The sequence below is a fragment of the Conger conger genome, chromosome 4, assembly GCF_963514075.1.
Source record: "Conger conger chromosome 4, fConCon1.1, whole genome shotgun sequence".
Taxonomy (NCBI): domain Eukaryota; kingdom Metazoa; phylum Chordata; class Actinopteri; order Anguilliformes; family Congridae; genus Conger; species Conger conger.
This window is the reverse complement of record NC_083763.1, coordinates 12,604,582-12,624,868: the sequence shown is the minus strand read 5'-3', so window position 1 is coordinate 12,624,868 and position 20,287 is coordinate 12,604,582. Positions and strand designations below refer to the sequence as shown.

Sequence of the window (20,287 nt, the reverse complement as noted above, 5' to 3'; positions counted from 1 at the left end):
TCCCGTCATTCAGGGAACTGAACAGGGGGAGCAGACTGCAGCGGCCATCGTCCTGCTGTGCGGGGGTAATTCAGCCGCAGCTTGGGGCAGCATCTTAACCATGATCCAAGGTCTTAGATCACCAATATGTGACTAGAATGTTGACCGAATGTTCAATGTTCTAATACTGATGTCACAATCACTACTGCTATTTTAAATCAACGTTCTAGAACCTGATTTTAGAATTTTGGAGAAGAGAAAATGCATTGGAAAATACTTTTTAAATTAAGAGGCTGGTGATTCAAAATTGGCGTGAACTATGACAAAATGGGAGGAGGGAAAGTGAGGCCTGCGGCCTGCTGTAAAAAGGTATTGTGTTTCATCTTTTAACCTGTTGGGGGCAGTAAAGCCTCACTATTTTACTAGTCAGAGCAAAAACCTGGGCAATGAGTTCCCAATTCAGTCAAGGTTTCCAAAACCTTAAGGTTCCCCACACATGTTCTACAGTCTGAATGTTCCACTCTTACTGTTCTCAGATTGCAATATTCCACACGCTTACTGTTCTTTAATTGGTGTTCCACACACACTATTCTACAATCTACTCTAGTCAATCTAATCATTTTCCATGCTCTTACTGTTCCACAATCTCAATGTTCCACAACCATACTGTTCTACAATCCCAGTGTTCCACACTCTTACGGTTCTATTCTCAATGTTCCACAAGCTTACTGTTCTGCAATCTCGTTACCCCACACTCAGAATCACACACACACGTCAGTGCCCTGCACTCACAGTGCTTTGCAATGACATTTCCCAGTGAAATATCAGAGTTCTTTGATATTTCGCCAGTAATGCCATGTCGCATTAAGAGTGCCAAGCTTCCCTGGGTTAGTAGAGCCTAAGAGAAACCCTAATATTCTCAGGGGACAGAGGGAAAGTCTCTCTGCCGCCTCCTCACCTCTCCGTCTGCTTCATTCTGACGGGCAGCTGCATTTACACCGCTCTGTCTCCGGGGACCGTTTCAGACGCGGTGAGCCCGGGTACTGCGCTCATAGCATTCAGGGAACATTTAAACGGAAGACCTTTAGGGTTAGAGCAGATTAAATGCCGGCTGAAGATAAGAAAATGCAGACTGCAGACCTCGGGAATACTCCCAAATAATGCCTGTGTGGGCGTCTCGTCTGAAGATCGGGTAGTGCACAGTTTTGTTTGAAGCTGGGGTGGGCGAGAATAAGCTTCTAAGAAATACTCTGAGCTGTCCCTCAATGCTTGAAATATTAATAAATGGGGTACAGCAGCTGTCAAATATGTGAATTTCTAGATGTTTGTTTTCCACTACTATGCTTCTCAAATAATTATGCTGTGGCGTGCTGTTTGTTTAAAGCTATAGACAGAGCTGCTCTGCGAGGTATGGTAATTATCCTGTTCAAACAACCTGTATTAACTTCCTTTAACATATCTTACGTAAAGGCCAGATTTCTTAAAGTTCGTTTGTAGGCGTAGTAGTTCTCATTCGTGACTCAGAGCGCCCCCTGGTGAACATATGAACACCTACACTTTGCATGTACCCTTGTTGAATTGTTTTTAAAAATCGCTGAACCGTGGCCATCTGTTTTTACTTGTTTATGGTTGATTGAAAGCAATTATGCATACAGAAGCTTGTGTAATGCTTATACGTTGTTACAAATGCGTTTCAAATATTTTATATATACTGTATATATTATAGCCTCGATATACATATTTTGACGCACATTTTCTATTTGAAATACTCTACCTGAAAAACTATTGTATTTGTCGTTGTGGTGTGGTATCACACATTTTTTTAAATATTTAAATACTCAGGCTCTGAATATAAATGAGCCTGAGTGTTATCTCCTCAGGAAGTGTTCCTAATTAATAATCCAGGATTACCGTTCCCTTGGTGAAAGTGTAACAGCAACATGTTTATCTCTAAGCATTCAAACTGATGGAGAGTGTTCCACACACAGTATTCCGCCCCCCCCCCGCTGTACCCCCCGCTGTACCCCCCGCTCTACCTCCACACCTGTAGCTGTCCCCCGTGCGGCTCAGGCGCAGCCTGTAGAGCACTGACCGCATGCTCATTGCGAGCCGCGACGTCTGCGGTTCGAATCCGACCGTCCGACTTTTGTCGCATGTCTTCCCCTCTCTCTCGCTCCCATTCTTCCTGTCTCTCTATACTGTCCAATAAAGCTGAAAAAGGCCTAAAAAAAAAAAAAAAAAAAAAACTAGGCTCATGAGTATTGATTAAATCTAGTTTACGAAGAAGGGAACTGGATTAGAGTGCTACGCGGCCAACGGAAGACGGCGGCTTGGCTTTTTGCTAGTGAAAAGGACAGGCTTGAATCATTCAGCATAAACTGCCGTCGATGACTTTTGGCGATTGTAAGTTCCGTGAAGTGTATGTTTTCTCCAAAGCCTTGTGGAGGACTGGTGATGGTAATTGTATCGAGCAGATAGAAGAAGAGTGGAGACGTCAGGGTCTCAGTGCGGACTCGCGGGGTCACTGGAGGACCCTGCAGGTTTTTCGTGGCTGAAGCCTGATTTGTGGAGGCTCAGGTGGAGGGATGTGTTCTGGGTGGAGAGCGCCTCGCTCTCTCTGACCCCGTGTTCCAGAAATGATTTGGATCATTCGCTCTGCTCCTCTGCCAAGTCCCACAGGGGCTGATTCCTTCTGTGCCTGAACTCAAACAGGGTCGGTGTGTGTGTGTGTGTGTGCGTGTGGGGGGTGGGCTATTGCCAAATGTCAGAAAATATGTACTTTTTGTCACTATGGCAACTGATTGGAAATAGAGCACAAGAATGAAGGAAATGTGCGGCTGACACATCCTTCCTCCCCTCCCTACGTTATGGGCTGTCAGAGACGTCCTCCCCCCCGCCCACTGAAGGACCAGGTACAGCCGGGGCCGCAAGCCTCACTGCTTCTGCTGTAGTGTAATTCTCTAAGTGTGAGTCGCTGTTATTTCTAATCTCCGTCCGCTCTATTTTTAGAGAATCCTGTGCTCTCAGGTATATGGCTGTATGTCCACGGTCTGAAGATTGCTTTGTGCGTTCCGTGACGCAGGCAGGGTCATTAAGGAAGAGGTGGGAGTGTTTGTTTTTTTTGGAGACTTTTGATTTGACGAGACTTGATTTGCGAGAGGCCCTTCAGTCACGGCTATGGTACTTTATCTCGCCAACAACCTTCTGCTCGCAACGTTCCAGCTCGCTCGCACACCACACTACCTCAGTCTTTTATTTGGCTGTTTGAATCCGTTTTATAGTCTTTAATTGTGACATCACATATTTTAAATGGAAAGGATTTTGGAATGTTTTTTATTTAAATCTTTTTTTTTTTAATTCCTAGAACTTAATTGCTTTCAATTACCAGTAGTGATTGTGACATCAGCATTGGAATGTTCAGATAAGAACATTCCGATCGTATACTTGTGACCTCACAACTTAAAGGGTTAAGCATTTATTTCCGCAGTTATGCCGCCGTGCACAGCGAGAGTATGGTGACCTTGTTCCGTCTCGGATCTAATGAGGATGGAAGCACTGTACTGACCTTTTCACACAGAAAACACGCTGTATCACTCCCCGAATCGCCGAGCAGGCATACGGGACTCCGAGTTCAATCTCTGGAAGTTAAATAACTTTCATCTTGTCTAAAGCTCTCAAAACTATTTCAGAGACATTTGGCTTCTGCCCTCACAGTTGACCTCGTATCTCAATTAAAGTTATGTGCTTGCTTTTAGGTCGTTAACATTCTGTGTTTAAATGGCTCACCAAAACAAATGTATGCTCTTTGTTTGCGTTTAAGATAAACTATTGTGCTCAACTGGAAATGCTTTCCCATTTACAATAACTAGAAATATAATTTAATTATAATATATTTTAAGATATTCCTTCAGCTGGTTGTCTTTTTTTCTTGTTTCATTTCGAACTGAAGAACATACAGGATATGTCACATTGATATATATTTTCAGTAACTATAAAGATATGTTAAAAAAAGAAATTGTTTGTAAACTCAAGGTATTTCTTGAACTTCTGATATTTTTGGGATGAATGTGTGGTGAAGGCATCTGATGACCATCGGAGGACCCATCCTCCCTCCCGCAAGCAGTGAAATGACTGAAGCTTGATCTGGCCCTCGATGACTTCCAGATCTGCTCCAGCAAGGCTGAAGGCCTGCGACTCTCCTATGGCTGATAGGCCCTCTGGCCACCTGCCTGTTGAGACTCACCCGTCCCTACAGCTGATAGGCCCTCTGGCCACCTGTCTGTCTGTCTGTCTGTCCGTCCGTCCGTCCGTCTCCACTGTGACAGCCGCCGCCTCAGGTTGGTCACTTTAGAGACTCCAAACTGCTTATTATGGTGTGACACTGTTCTGACTGGCTCCAGACTTTTTGACAGAAGTTCTAACAGAAGGAGGGTTTTTTTGTGTGTGTCTCGGTTGAGGAACAGCGTTGAGGTGGGTGGCAGGGGAGGATCAAACGAGAGTTCTGATGTTACCTGGATATAGTTTATCGCCTCTGATTTTGTGAGAAGTGCTTTTGGTTCCTGCTGGTCCCTGGAGTCAGCTACATATGTAGTCCTATGGTTCTCAGATTTACTCTCTCTCTCTCTGTCTCACCCTCCCTCCATCCTTCTCAATCTATATCTCTCTCTCTCTCTCTCTCTCTGTCTCTATGCAACATCGTTGTTGTGTAACCCTGACACTACATGAATGCGCTTCTTGTGGCTTGGCCCCCTGTTAACTGAATGGAAATGTACCCCTGTCTGTGTAAAATAGCAGGCTAGCACGGGTGCATGGTGTTGCTGAAATGTGTATAATAAAAAGACATGTGACAGAGTATCTCCCTCACTGGGGCGTGTGGAACGACATGCTGTGTGCCCATAATGCATTGTGAAGCTGCCCCCTTATATTAAAAAATCTACGTACACAGATTTAGTTTTTTATTATGATTGTTTGTGTTTAGGTACCAAAATTAAAGAACGCATTACGCTGCTAATGCTCAGTTAAAATATTTAATACGCTATTTGCAAAGCAGTGCAATTTGTGTCACAATTCATTGGGTGAGGTTGGTCTCTTGTGACAAGTGACAAGTAGACAATTTTCTTTCTCTTTTTTTGCCTACCCCGCCCACACACACACACACACACACACACACACACACACACACACACACACACACACACACACACACACACAGTATATGTATATGCTACTTCTTACCACTGCAATCTTTTGTATCCCTACATTCTAAAGAAGAAAGACAGGTACCCTCCCAGGGATGATAATTAGGGCTCTGATATTCACAAGATTAATGTGTTATATTTTATTTCTTTGTGTATGTACTCTGGAACCATGTTTTTTAACATTAACTGTTCATTTCATTAATTACTATAGTGGGTCAACAGGCACTGGGAAGACAGCATGGAGTTCTTGCTCTAAAATAGTATTAATGGGTTTTTAATATTCTTCTAAGCTTATTGTATTTCTGCTACTAAAGCTGTTTATGAATTTCCCATGGTGCTATGCATTGTTCCCTTTGTGATTGTGTAGCACACACCATACCATTTAAAAAAAAGGAAATGTCCAATTGTTGAGGAACCAAAAACAATTGCAATTATTGTCTGATTAGAGCCACATAAAAATGTCCCCAAGAATCAGGATACCAAAGAAAAAGAACCTCCTCTCAAAGTAAGACACAATTGCTACAATACCCAGGATGCATTGTGTAGCCCCTGTTTGCATCCACATTTATGTAATTACAGTGGGATCAGAGATGGCATTGCTTATACGTTAGGGAAGCACGGGCCTTGCAAAACAGACTGATTGAAAATAAATCATCGTAAGAAATTACTTTTTGCTAACAGATAAGTGCTGTGACAGGCTTACAGTGACTAATCTTCCCCAGCTGAGCTGGCTGCTGTACTGTAGTTTTAGATCTTTTGTTTGTTTGTTTTTTTCTTCCACAGGCACAGGGACATTTTCATTGCTTCATCAAGATCAATATGTGATGATATCACATGTCTAATACTTTTTTCTATCTTAACCCTTTGCAGAGTTGGGTTTTTTGGAATGATTTTTCAACATTCTAAGTCACTGTTCTAGAATTCCATTGCTTTCACTTATCAGTAGTAATTGTGACATCAGCATTAGAATGTTCAGTTACGTACATTCTAATCACATATTGTCGTCTTTCAACTTAAAGGTTAAATCTCCAGTTAAGAGCAGGATGTCTGTTATTGACCAGTGTGAGTGAACACCCATGAAATGCATATGAACTTTAACCAAGCCAATACTTTACCTCTATCAAGCCTTTATTTATGTCTCTCTACACTTGCAAAACAAAGTTACAATTCAAACTATTCGATTTACCTGTTACCACCATGTTATGTAAGAATGTGTGCGCATATGTGTTTGCATGTGTGTGAGTGTGTGAGTGTGTATGTGTATGTGTGTGTGCATGTTTGTTTAATGACTTTGGCTTCACTGGCTCTCTGACACCCTGGGAAATTAGAATGGATGGGCTCACTAGGCAGGCCTTGCAGGAGTAATACTCATCTACTTTCCTGCCAATTAGTTAATTGCATTTTAATGTGCGGTGAAGGAATCCGCTGACGGCCCTGCTCTCCACTGGATTAACTGAGTAGACAAAACCCCAAAAAAATTAACTTATTCAGAAAAATAAAATCTAATAAATGATACAGGCAACGTGTCTTGAAACAGGACACAGAGAGTGAAAGAAGGTTTGCTGTGAAACAACGTCAGTGAAAAGCCACCTCAACGTGTTTGTTTGCTTGGAGAGTTAACTCGCAAAGAAGAAATACAGCGATTCTCAATGGCCATGACCGATTTTGCCATGACCGCTCGGAAATGCCAGATCGCGTTGCTTCATGTTACATTTCGGGGTCCAATATGCCACACACCTTCACGTCACGTTCGGCATGGAATCAGGTTGATGTCAAATGCATGCATCTCCTTAACCCTTTAATGGGTGAGAGCACAAACATGTGGTTAGAATGTTCTTAACTGAGGCCTGTAACTATCACTGACGACTTGTTCTAAAGCCTCTATTTAATTTCATTCCTAAAAGAGAACATCAGTTTAGGAATGGGAATTAATGTCATTTTAATCTATTATATTCATTTTTACTATGTATTTTAAATGACTATTTTAAATGATGATATTTCCTTTCTAATGTTATTTATTTATCTATTTTCCTTATTACTACTTATTTTCTTTCCAATTATTTGTACATTCGACACGCTTGCCAAAGAGGGCACCTGCTCTCCAAGTTTAAATAGAGTAAAAATGTAATTAAATGAATGAAAATTTAAGCCCTAGTCCAGAGGCATATGTACAGCATTTACCTAACGCCACCCCACCTCACCCCACCCCCCCTGCAGAGCCTCTTGGCCTCCTGGTTACACCCCTGCTTACGGACGGATGACAGCAGCGATTAAATTATACGGTGCATATTCAGTCACTGGACTGGCAGTGTCCTCAGCTGGGCCCGGCACTCTTTGTCCTGATCCCTCCGACGATGCATCATGTTCTCTTGTGTTGTAGCCTGCTGGAGCTAAGAGCCCCTGCTAAATTAATGTCATGTAATAGCGCTAATTGCCACACACTGGAATTTTCGGAAGACGCGGTCCATCATTATAAACATTATTTTGACATTTCACATCTTGCATCAATTATTTCTTTCTTTCTTTTTTTGCTTAAATTAACTGTGAGGTACCGTTGCACATCTTATTTTTCACCGTTAGTCTGTCATATGTTGTTTTAGTCTGCTTAATGAGCTAAAATTGAAAATTAAAAATATTATCGGTGGCACACATTACCATCCCTTAACCTTAAATATAATTAATGTGTTTTCCCTTTCTCTTTTAAAAATGAAATGAGAATAAGTTAAAATACTGTATACGTGTAGTTATCGTAATAATAGCGTGATGCAGTGGGTAGCCTCACAGCAAGAAGGTCCTGGGTTGGAATCCCGGCCCGGGCCTGCCTGTGGGGAATTCCCATTTCCTCCTCGTGTCCGTGTGGCTTTCCTGAGACGTTTCAGCGGTCCCGTTACACCAAGTTCAGTAAAGTCTAGAGAAGTGTTTCAATCCAAAACAATTACGGATTTAACTGGTCTGCTCCAAAGACGTGCGGGTATGGTTAATTGGAGAGTCTACACTTCCCCTTAGTGTGAGTGTGTGAGTGAATGGCGTGTGCGTCCGAGATAGATTGGCAGCCCGTCCAGGGTGTATTCCGACCTCTCACTCAATGCATGCTGGGATATGCTCCAGCACCCACTGTGACCCTGGCCAGGAATAAATTGGTTAGATAATGGATCGATGGATGAATTAATGGATAATAATGGATTATAAAAATGTAAACGTAAGGTTTTTCTCCTCAGGATCTTGCGGTTGTTCCATTGTGCCTGCTTAATACCAGATGTGCACATTCTACTGCAAGATGAAATAATGTAAAATTCCACATCTTGGTAGAGACTGCAAGGATTCTGTCTATCATTCTGTTGTGGTAGGTGGCTTATCTTTAATCCAAAAAATTAATAACATCAAACCATTTCAGTCATCGTCAAGCCTACAAGAGATAATCTACAAATGTCTCCGAAGTACAGTAATATCAGAATATGAAAACAAATTATTTTCCTATTAAATATACGTAAATATTTGGATATGAAATGCCGTTTCCGGTGGCAGTAGATGCACGTGCCAGAGTCCTTCTGCGTAGTGAATATTATTGAGGTCAGTGGATTCATTTTATGGAGAATCCCACATGATCTATGAAGCACTTCACCCTGTGTCTCTCCCGTTCTCCTGCGGGTGAGTGTTGTGTGGTGTTTATTGCTTCCTGCCTGTCAACTTCGACATGCTCATCTTCTGCATCCCTTCCTTTCTGTTCTCCCAGCCTCAGTATTGGGTCAATCAGATGGGCTGTACTAAAGCTTTAAAACGTGATGTGATTTTTTTTTATGCTGTTCATTCCCCCAAAGAGGCAGGTTTCGCTGTGCATGAGATCATTTTTAAGATATAAGAAACCATAGAAATGTTTCCACTGGCTGGCATATTTGATTCTGAGCTGTTGAAAGGGCAGTAAAACACTGATCATTTGAATGCCTTATATGACCAACTTTGGTGCTCCTCAGTTAAAGTTAGGGGTCCGCTCTGTTTGTGGAAAATGCATTGTTAAAATGGAGAAATAATGTACTGTTACGGGCTAGGAATTCCTGTGATAAATAGGGAGCGGAGAGTAAATATTATAGTCTGCTGTGTATTTTTAAATTTGATTTATTCATTAATTTATTTTGAGTTATTTGTTTGTACTTTATTACCGTGACCATTTCGGTGAATCTGGCCTAATTGTAAGCGCTGTATACAAATAATATTAAACTATTAATAGCCCTCATCACGTAAAGCAGGAAGCAAATAACTCTGGCTCAACCAGCACCAAAGAGCAGCAAAACAGAATTAAGAGCAAACCCATTGGCACCTGTTTTCTGTTCAGCATGCCTACTCTGTACAGGCATACGTCATAACGAACTATGCGTTTAAAAATATGTATACATTTTTGGGAACTGTTTATTAGGACAATTTACGCGAATAGCCTGTCGGCCAACGATTAAATTAAATTCCCCGTGATTAGACCTAGAGTAGCCAAATATCGCCATATGACCATCACTCGAAGGTATTTAAGACTCTTCAGTTACCTTTGTGATTACCGTTGTAGTCAGAAGCAAAGCAAAAAAAGAAGAAGAGAGCAAGTACAGTGCCTCCTTTGTCTTATTGTCTTCTAAAAGCAATAGTGAAAATAACTCCATGGGTAAACGTTGAATTTAATAACATAAATAACAATTTAACAATATACCCTACTGTGCGTTTAGCCTACCTCTCTCCTCACTTCACACCGACACTCTCCGTGTCCTTCTCTCCACGTCAGACTTTCGAGCCCTTCCTATATTTAAACGCGAAAAAATCTATTTGTTGCCATAGCTCTCGCCAAGTTTCCAGGGAAACCGGGGTAGGTCAGAATAGACCTGAAGACAGGAGAAATAGGCCTATACGCTGTAAATCGAATTATTCAGCAGAGTACATTCTGACACGCTCCACTGAGTTAACTTTTCAACTTCCATTTTCAGTACCGCACTCCTGTGTCGATACGACCTCATCGTTTAAGGAATTTTAGGGATCTAAATTGGGATCTGTTGGGAGATAGTGTTGGGAGGTAGTGCCTTATTTTTGTGACGCACAGACATTTGTCACATAGACCGATTAAAATGACAAGGCGTGGATATTACACCATAGTCTTCAGGCTAGCGTGTAACATTATCCTAAACATTTACATTCAGCTTAATTGCTTCCGTTCCAACTTATATGGCTTATGAGAGGCTGTAATTTCATGGTCATCAAAATTAGATAGATATTAGATTCGTATTTCTTTGACAATGGGCATTTTGATGATGATGATGATGATGATGATGATGATAGTAGTACAAGAGTAAGAGCAAAGCTTGGTGCGGTCCTAGATAGCTCTGTTTCTGGGCTCCAGTGTATATGTATGGTATATTTATCACTGATCCTGAAACGTTGGTTTTGCGTTACAGGTGGGCAATGACCTGCCTCAAAATGATGCTGTATTCCTTTGTGTACAGCGCTGGCCCTTTGGGTCCATCGGTAAATATCGGCCCCCTGAATGCAGTAGAATATCTTTATGAAGCCTAAACAGAACTCCCCAGAGCTCTCCAGAGGTAAAGAGGCAACACATTACTTCCGGACGTGGCTTTGACGTCATGACATTGTATTTTAATGACTTTGAAGGCTAATTGTTTCGGCATAATCCATTACAGTCTCTCGGGGGAAAGGGCGCGGGGCCAATTGCATGCCCAATTTGCGCTCTTTATTTCACGCCACCTTTCCATTTTCTCGTGCGTCCAACAGGGTTTTGCACAGGCGAAAATGTGATGGATCGTTCGACGCGGCGTGATTTAGTTGCGGCGATATTTCGCGTTAGAATTTATGATGATAATTCCAGTGATGATTGGTGACGAAAGTGACGGCAGTTCTCAAACGGACCTCTCCTATTGGCTGACTCGAACACCGCGAGCGGCTCGCTGTATAAATTGTGCGGCAGACGCACTGAAGGCTTTTGTCATGTAGTTGAGGTGCGATAAGTTCTCGAAAAGGAGGCAGCGGAAGGGTCAGCACAGACAAAGACACCTGTTACCGAAGTCTAGACTTCTGCCAGAAAACTAAGAACCACAGTAAGTATACACAATTTTAGAAATTCCATACAGATCTAGCCTACTACTTTTTCAATCGAAATAACTTATAGTTGCCTATATATAGGCTATATGAAGACATTTTCACTTCATTACACGGAGATGATCTAGAGCAGAAATGTTTTTCAAGCGTAGCCTATAGCCTACGTTTGTTTTCAGCGATCACCAGTTTGCTCACTAAAGCCTACAGTTGGTCAAAATATCGTGTCATTCTCAAACATGTTGCCGCAACTACCACCGACTGTATTATTGTCAGCCTGGTTGATTTATCAAGGAAAAGGGCGGGGGGAATAAGTTGACAGTCATGCAAGTAACCGCCAACATCGGCTAATATTTAGTTTCACAGACTTATTTCACCGGTCCTCTACAACACTTATTTTCTAATTCCATGTTTACAGTGATATTCATTCAAAACGCCTTTTTACATTACTCTGGTTCGCGTGGATATTTACTGCAGTGTACAACACCGCTGAATGAAATTGTGCTTGTTATTACTGAGGAAATGCACAGATTTATAGACTATGCGTCTTATTGTCCGCGTTTGCCCGAGTACGTGTCCGGGTCCATACAGAGAACTCAAATTGGCTCGAGAGCTATTTTTACAAATGCGCATTGTTCTCCTCCCAGGCGCAGGTGCGGCGCAATTACAGTTCCATTTCAGCCGCTCTGACACAATATGCTGTTTCCTTATGCCTTCGGAGAGTGCACGGGCACCACCAGACTGACAGTAAAACACAAACTGTAAAATGCATTTTCTGGGGTACACTCGGGCAAAACTTCCAAAAGTTGGCCGCGGAGCATTTATGCGCATGCTGCCAGTCCGCATGTTCCAACGTTTCATCGCCCCAAGTGTATGAAGCTTTTAATTTAACTCTAATTTAAATTAGACATTTTCAGTGGTCTACATTTTATGTCCTCGTTACCTCGAGAATTGTTTTGTGCTATGAAGTATGAATGCCCTAATTGTATTTGAATGGCCTGTTTTTTTCTCTCCAAGTGTCAGCCAGGTGATGTAATCCTAATACCCCCAATGCAAAAATAAAGAAAAACATTTAATTAAAAGTATTATCTGCCTTGAGGAAGGATACTTGAGTGCCGGATTATAGTTTGTATTTCCGAAGCAGCAGGTGGAAATTAATGGACTGTTGCAATCAGAGATTATGGCAAGCCGGTGAAAAGTCAGCCTCTTAAGAAAGACATCCTCACTGCATACCACGGCAATGTACTGAGATTGGTTCATGCAAGTGAAATGTAGAATATTGGTGTCCTAATTGCTTAGAGAATGGATTCTTTGTTACTGAAACTAAAGAGGTAGGACTCGATACAGTTCAGGGCTGTGCTGCAGATCCCCGTTTCTGACAGGGAGGACAGGAGGATGGAGTGATCCACTGTGTCGAAGGCAGCAGATTCTAGAAGAATCAGGACAGAGGAGAGGGAGGCTGCTCGAGTGGCATGAAGTGATTCACTGATGGAGAGGAGATATACACCCAGTGAGCACTTTATTAGGTAGACCTGTTCACCAGCTTGTTAATGTAAATATTTTATCAGCTAATTATGTGGCAGCAACTAAATGCATAAAAGCATGCAGACATGGTCAAGAGGTTCAACTGTTTTTCAGTCAAAATTTCGGAATGTGGAAGAAATGTGATCTAAGTGACTTTGACCATGGAATGATTCTTGGTGCCGGACAGGGTGAACTGCTGATCTCCTGGGATCTCCTGGGATCTTCACATACAACAGTCTCCGGAGTTTGCAGAGGAAGTTGTGAAAAACAAAAAACATCCAGTGAGCAGCAATTCTGCAGACAGAAACGTCTTGTTAATGACAGGGGTCAGAGGAGAATGGCCAGACTGGTCAAAGCTGACAGGAATGTGACAGTAACGCAAATAACCACACATTACAACAGTGGTATGCAGAAGAGCATCTCTGAAGACACAATGCGTCAAATCAAAGTGGATAGGCTACAGCACCAATAAGTATAAAAAATAAGTAATAAATACCTAATAAAGTGCTCACTGAGTGTATGTGCAATTGGTTTCTTACAAGTGCATAATTACAGACAGGGAAATGGAAATTATATAAATGTTTTGAAAAACAATATCACATGTTTATGTACTTGTCAGATACAATTGCCTAATAATATTTGTGCACAGAAAAGCATATCTTGTTATGCTATGCTTAAAACTACCTCTCCACAACAGAAAGGCAAAATAAACCATTTTTGGTTTTGGTGTAGTGTGGCTTCAGCTGTGCTGTATTATGAAACTGTGCACACCTTGACTCTATCACAATGAATCATAACAGACACAGCAAAGTTGTTAAATGGATTAATAATGTAAAATAAACCCTACTGGGCTTTGTGCCATTTTGGCTGACAGCTTACCTCCAGACACATTTACAGAGGAGTGGGATTTGAATAGAAGTCACGTCACTGAATGACGGGATTGAAAAATGTATAAAGAAACGCGGAGAGACGCGCAGGACTGTGTCATTTTCCTGAACGGTATTGGATGTGACAGCGGCGCTCCCTCCTGTTCTGCGCTGTGCCGATGCTTGCAATCGGTCGGGTTCTGGTGAAGGCAAACCCATTACCAGCAAGCACATGCAGCATGCACAGGAGGTCCTCTTCGTGTGATCGGAGCGTCTGATTTAATGGCTCGTGTGCTGGCAGCTCCAAGCGCTGCCTGCAGAATTTTCAGAAAGAACCGATACAGAACATTAGCCAGCGTGCAATTTTCTCCCTCTCGTTCTGTTCTCGGTAATTGCCTCGTCTTTACAGAACATTTCCATGTGGTTTCATACGGCGAGCTTAATTACCAATTTAACAGCACGGGCGCCAATTTCGCCTGACCTGTCTGACTGTCCCCGTGTCCCAGCGTGAATGTGAACAAAGAACTGCGCCAAACCGTATGACTTCTGTGGTCAACGGGTCCAGTCCGTAGGCAGGAATGCTCAGCGCATGTGTGAGTCAGTTAGTGCTAGCAGTATTGGCCTATGAGAGTGAGTCAGTCAGTGCAGTATTGGCCTATGAGAGTGAGTCAGTCAGTGCAGTATTGGCCTATGAGAGTGAGTCAGTCAGTGCAGTATTGGCCTATGAGAGTGAGTCAGTCAGTGCAGTATTGGCCTATGAGAGTCAGTCAGTCAGTGCAGTATTGGCCTATGAGAGTCAGTCAGTCTTTGCTATATTGGCATGTGAGAGTCAGTTAGAGGTAGCAGTCTTGGCATATGTGAATCAGTCAGTTATCGCAGTATTGGCATATGAGAGTCAGTTAGTGGTAGCAGTCTTTACATATGGGAGTCAGTTAGTGGTAGCAGTCTTGGCATGTGATAGTCAGTTAGTGTTTCTAGTATTGACATATGATAGTCGGTTAGTGGTAGCAATCTTTACATACGAGAGTCAGGTAGTCGGGGGGGTTCTTCACTGGTGGTTATCAGTCAACAAGTGAACTCTACCTAAGGCACATTCCCGCTGAGAAGGCTATGAGTCCAAGCTGAATTGCAGGGGGGGAAAACCTAACTCTGGCTTGTTAATGTCACACACAGGCCAGCTTTTCCCCCTGATGGTCACTCCGGTGCTCCAGAGTTCTCCTCAGCAAATTCTGGGCGAGAGGTCCAACTCTGACTCAGAAAATGACATGGTTTTGGCAGGCGAGACAGGTGGCACAGAGGCCGCGGAGAAGGGGTCAGACTCCAGACAGCCCATCGGGGAGATGCAGGAGATTGCGAGACGAGGGCAACAGACTCGGTGCCTGACCGATACAGATACAATTCCACCCGCGCTGTTATCAGGAGCGAAACAATATTATTATATCAGGTCGGTTATTATGAAAGATCAAAGCCAATGGAGTGCATTAAGTGAGGCATGAACAGCAGGGTTGAAAAGGTGTAGCAGGAAAATTAGCATAGCGGGAAAAGGCGACGGCATTGTTTAAACAGGTGTGTTTTTCGGTGGACAATGTGAGGCACTGATCTCGGCGATAAAGAGGGAACGTAGGAAGAAAGGAGGGTGTTTCTCTCCCCCCCCCCATTCTGCTGTGGTCGTGGCGGTAAGAGGCGCGAATGAACAGAGGTGAGAGGAGGAGGACCATGGGAGGCGCAGGGAGGAGGTGCAGACAAGCAGCCAAAAGGCGGGGAGGTGAATCGGCTTCACTGCGCAACCCAACCGCACAGAGAGGCGTCTGCAGCTCAGGCAAAGAAGATATTCGGGAACAAAAAGTGCAAAAAGAGCCAAGTACAAAATACATTGAGAGAACGGTGGTTGGAGGGGGGAGGGGAGGGGCAGTAGGGATTGATCTCCCTGCTGTAAAATCCAGCTATGCCAGCTTGACCAGCTACGAAAATTCAGCTGGTCATGCTGGTCATAAGCTAGTCTAACTGGGTATGAACTGGTCAACCAGCATGGCCAAGCTGGTCATAAGCTGGTCTAGCCAGCTGGTGCTGGTAGCTGGTCATACCATGTCAAGCTGGGTGCTGGTCTGAACTCGTCAACAGGCTACCAGCTGTTTAAAAACCTAGCTTGAGCTGTTTTTTTTTTCAGCAGGGCTGATATTCCTGTCTTTCTCTAATTGGGCTCACAGACAACATAGCATTTCCTCTCAAATGTCCTGCAGCAAGGTCTCGCTCAGAAACATTGTTCTTTTTTTGTTGTCTATTTTAACCACAGAACAAAGGACCCGTAAGCTCTGAAAAAGGACGCGCTAATATCCTACACACTTTTTGTGTTACTTTCGGTTACAAATGTATGTGTTACAAAGGGAGACTTTTTAACACAGACTGTGTCAGAAGTAACTCAAAATGTGCTGTCCTTAACTAGACGTGGAGGTGCGTTAAATGTTTTTAACGCATCTGTTTTGAGTGTAATAAAGTCTGTATGTGCAGAGAGCACCTAGAAGCTTTACTCTGCGGAGTGGTGTGCGGGTTGTAAGGTCCCAAATTTGGAGACCGGCTACAAATGAGAGCTGGGATCTGCAGTCCCAGAGTACTCACTATGTGAACCCCTTTGATTGGGCGAAAATGCGTGTTTATTTTCTCATTTCACATTTTCAGCTTTTTAGTATTACTGTTTATTCTCATGATGTTGTATAGCCTAGTCCTGATTAACCACATTAATTAGCTAATTAATTTGACAAGAAGTAATAAGATAAACTTGGGTCCCCACTTGATTGATGATTGTTGACTTCATGCAAAAAGAAACGGAGAGAACCCATCAATCAATTTATATTACAGCAGCGTGCGGCCATTTTAATTATGCACATCTAATCGGCTATTTCTAATTGCCTTGTAAACCTCGGCAATGTCCAGAATATTGAGATGCCCAGCCCTCTCCCCACCAAGGTACATGAGGTACATGCACACTTTTCTAAATCCATTAACTTCTCCACAGAACAATATGCACACTGCACACAGAGAGCTGCAGTTGACAACACTCGCAAGGTTGTTCGGAAATATCCCCCATACTTTTAAAACCCATTTTCTTCATGCTCTTTGGTTCTGCTCATGAGAAACCCGGTGGAAGAGTAGGGTGTTCATCAGTGACCGTCGCAGATACGATCAGTGCATTCCTCTTCACACATTCACAAAACAAGTGGAAATGGACCGTGGAAGTTTCAGAAGTGTAACTTCCTAATGTTCACAACGTCTATTTTTCATTCAGATTCACTGGTGGGAGATTTTTTTCTTTTAATGGCAGGAATTTCATTGAGTTGGTGTGTAGCTGAAAATGTGCTCCCTTCAGTCATTTAGCCTCTGGGGTCTATGGAGCCCATCCATTCATTAACACACTCTCCACATACTTTCCAGAATATCTACATATACAACACATATTATGTATACATTATTTTATAAATGGTATGTGGAAAATGTTTGGACTATGTCCATCATTTTCAAAAAGAACCTGGCTGCCAGTAGCTAAAGAACCCTTGTGTACTGTGCCTCCGTAATTATAACCAAAATGATTAAATTAATCACTCAGAAAAACAGTCTAATGAACACAGTGCCATCACCGCTGGAGCACCTGTGTTGAAACAAGCATTAGATTTGTTTGTTTCAGGCAGAGTCTGCATTTTTATGACTTTACAACAGGGCGGTGGGGAACAGAGTGTCCTGTACAGAGCGGCAGTAACGGATGCTCCTGCTTGTTTTTGTTTCTTCCGTGTTTGCAGAGCGAAGCCTCGGCCCCCCCCCCCCCCCAGTGAAGCCCCAGCTGGACGATGTGGGTTCTAGACAAGATCCGCGGGTCGGTGGAGAGCAACGTGCTCCGGCCGGGCGAAGCCGCGGACGGCAAGCAGGGCAAGGGGCCCGTCTACAGCAACGTCCTGACGCCCGACAAGATCCCCGACTTCTTCATCCCGCCCAAGCTGGTGTGTTGCCCCGCGGAGGCCGAGGCCCCGGAGGTCAAGCCCAAGGGGGGCCTGCAGGCGTCCGTGTCCGAGCAGGCCATCAGCACCCAGAAGCCCCCCAGCAGCCCCCGCAGCCCCCGGCTGGTCAGCAAGCTGGCGGGCGACACCCGGAACCTCCTGAAGGCCGCCAACCGCCACATCATCCAGATCGAGAGCGCGGACGACGTGGTGGCGGGCGACACCAACGCCGACCCGCAGTCGCAGACCGCCATGTCCCTGCCGTACGTCCCCAAAACGCAGACCTCCTACGGCTTCGCCACGCTCACCGAGAGTCCCCACACCCGGCGGAAGGAGTCGCTCTTCCACAGCGACCACGCGCCCAGCACCAGCCCCGTCACCTCGCCCGGTTCCCAACGCCGGCGGTCCCCGGGGACCGCCGGGGGGGAGGCGGACGCCCACCACCTGAACCCGGCGGACCTGGGCAACGCGTCGCACATGAACCCGTACCGCTACTTCAGCGGCGGGGAGAGCGACACCTGCTCCTCGGCCGAGTCCTCGCCCTTCGGCTCGCCGCTGCTGTCGCGCTCCGCCTCGCTGCTCAAGATCTTCACGCACGAGACGCAGGCCAAGGTGTCGCGGGCCAAGCGCTCGCTCGCCCGCCACAGCTCGCTCTCCACCGACGAGTGCAGCTCGGCCGAGCCCAGCCCCAACGTGCCGCGCCGCGCCCGGAGCTCGGCGTCCCGCGGCGGCGGCGGGGCCGGGGCCAGGGACGCCCCGCACCGCGAGCACACCATCAACCTGCACCGCCGGGGCACCGTCCGCCTGTGCGTGGACTACGACGCCGCCGCCGCCCGGCTCCGCATCCGCGTGCTGGCGGCCGAGGACCTCTACGAGCAGCTGGTGGACGTCAAGAGCATCAACTGCTGCGTGTCCGTCTACCTCAACCCCGGCAAGCTGCAGAAGCAGCGGAGCAACATCATCAAGAACAGCCGCACGCCCGTCTTCAACGAGGACTTCTTCTTCGACGCCATCCCCTCCGTGCAGGTGAAGAACCTGGCCCTCAAGATCAAGGTGGTGAACAAGGGCACCAGCCTAAAGAGGGACACCCTGCTGGGGGAGAGGGAGGTTCCCCTTCACAAGCTGCTCTCCGGGCTCTAGGTCCCAGGTTTCAGACTTTTTCTCAGTGCGGCGAGGAAGAGAAGCTGTGAGAAAATCACACGTTCGTCATCCCGCAATCCCTCTTTGACCCCCCCCCCCCCCCCCCCTCCTCCTCCTCATGGTTCCTTACCGCCACGAGTGACCAGGCGGATCTCCAGACCTTTCACGTTTCTCAAGCTTCGTGCCGGAACTCACTGGGCGCGATTCGATTATTTCAGTCTCCGTCTTCGTGATGCGTCTCCGCTCCCTGCGCGGCCTGGTGATCCCGCACCAAAGGCAGGACGCGGCACGACTCCACCCCGGCTCCGCGGGGGGCTTTGAAGTCGCGCGATGGCACGATGCGCAAATGCGCGCTTTGATCACGGTGGAAGACGGACATCTTGTTGTTCGGAGAATGCCAAAGAACGACAATGGCTCAGGGACAACACAGCCGGGGGGGCAGGGGGGGGGGGGGGGCGCTTTATGAGTGACTTCAGAAAATGTCTTCGGTCTGCGACTGTATAACTTGCAGCTTGCTTTTGATTTTACTATGACTACATTTCCCCTGCTACTTAATCTTACTTTAGAACACCCACAAGCCTTATCAAGAAATGCTTTAGAGAGAGAGAGAGAGAGGAAAATCATTTTTCGAATGCTTCTCAGAGTGAAAAGGTTTTATCTGAGATGGGTATTTTAAATATTATATGAATGAGCAAGTGTGCAACTGTATTACATATATATAGTATATATCCAGAGGCCGGATTTGCAGGAGGTTTTTCAGGTACAGGGCTCTCCTCAGGATTTTTTTGACTGAGTGGTGCTGATATGTTTGTCATGATATCAACTGATGCTACAGTTGATGTTTTCGGTTTTATTGAGAGTCCAAAGGGAAACAGTACACGGTGATGTCGCCAATTCATGAAATGGCACAGTTTGAGGAGAGCCCCGAGGTGTATATACGTGTACACAGACCATGCAAATCTGTCAGTTGAGAGATGTTCGTTATGACTGTTACGTTTTGGCTTTTGTGACTTTCTTCACTCCGTTGGCCTTCGGTACCTGGTTCTGCATGTGACCTGTAATGAGGCATGGCGTATTCGTACCCGCTCCTGTGCTTGTGCGTGAGGTAACACCGCATGACATCAGTGTATCAGTTTTATACTACATGGTAACAATAAATGTCCGGATTCTGAGTGGAGTCAGAAACTCTATTCTGGAGACATAGAAGATCTGAGCATAGACAAAGCTGATATTACAGGCATGTTAAAGTTTTTGCTGCACCTTTTCCACTCTTTTCTCTGCAGTCAATGAATTTAAGATATAAAATAAGTTGTTTTGTTGTTCATTAGTATGGGGCTAATTTGGTAAAAAAAAAAAATTATCACCTCTGGTGGGTGATGTGGGGTTGTGCTTTTTTATAAATGACTATAGCTCTTCCAGAAAAAGCACCGATTGAAAACAGGTAGTCTTGCTATCGTTTGAGCATTGTTTTCCTGGGTTACTCTATTATTATTCTATTATAAATATAAATTTG

At 44.7% G+C, this 20,287-nt stretch overlaps 1 protein-coding gene across 1 annotated transcript; it reads left to right on the top strand.

Moving 5' to 3' along the window:
• The first annotated feature begins 17,487 nt into the window (after positions 1-17,487).
• LOC133125695 (C2 calcium-dependent domain-containing protein 4C-like) lies at positions 17,488-18,774 on the top strand. Its single transcript, XM_061237202.1, has one exon. It carries the CDS (start codon positions 17,488-17,490, stop codon positions 18,772-18,774), a length of 1,287 nt encoding a protein of 428 aa, XP_061093186.1.
• The last annotated feature ends 1,513 nt before the right edge of the window (positions 18,775-20,287 follow it).

What these genes read in the sequence shown, in the direction of transcription:
- LOC133125695 (XM_061237202.1), top strand. Translation starts at nt 17,488, where the DNA reads ATGTGGGTTCTAGACAAGATCCGCGGGTCGGTGGAGAGCAACGTGCTC.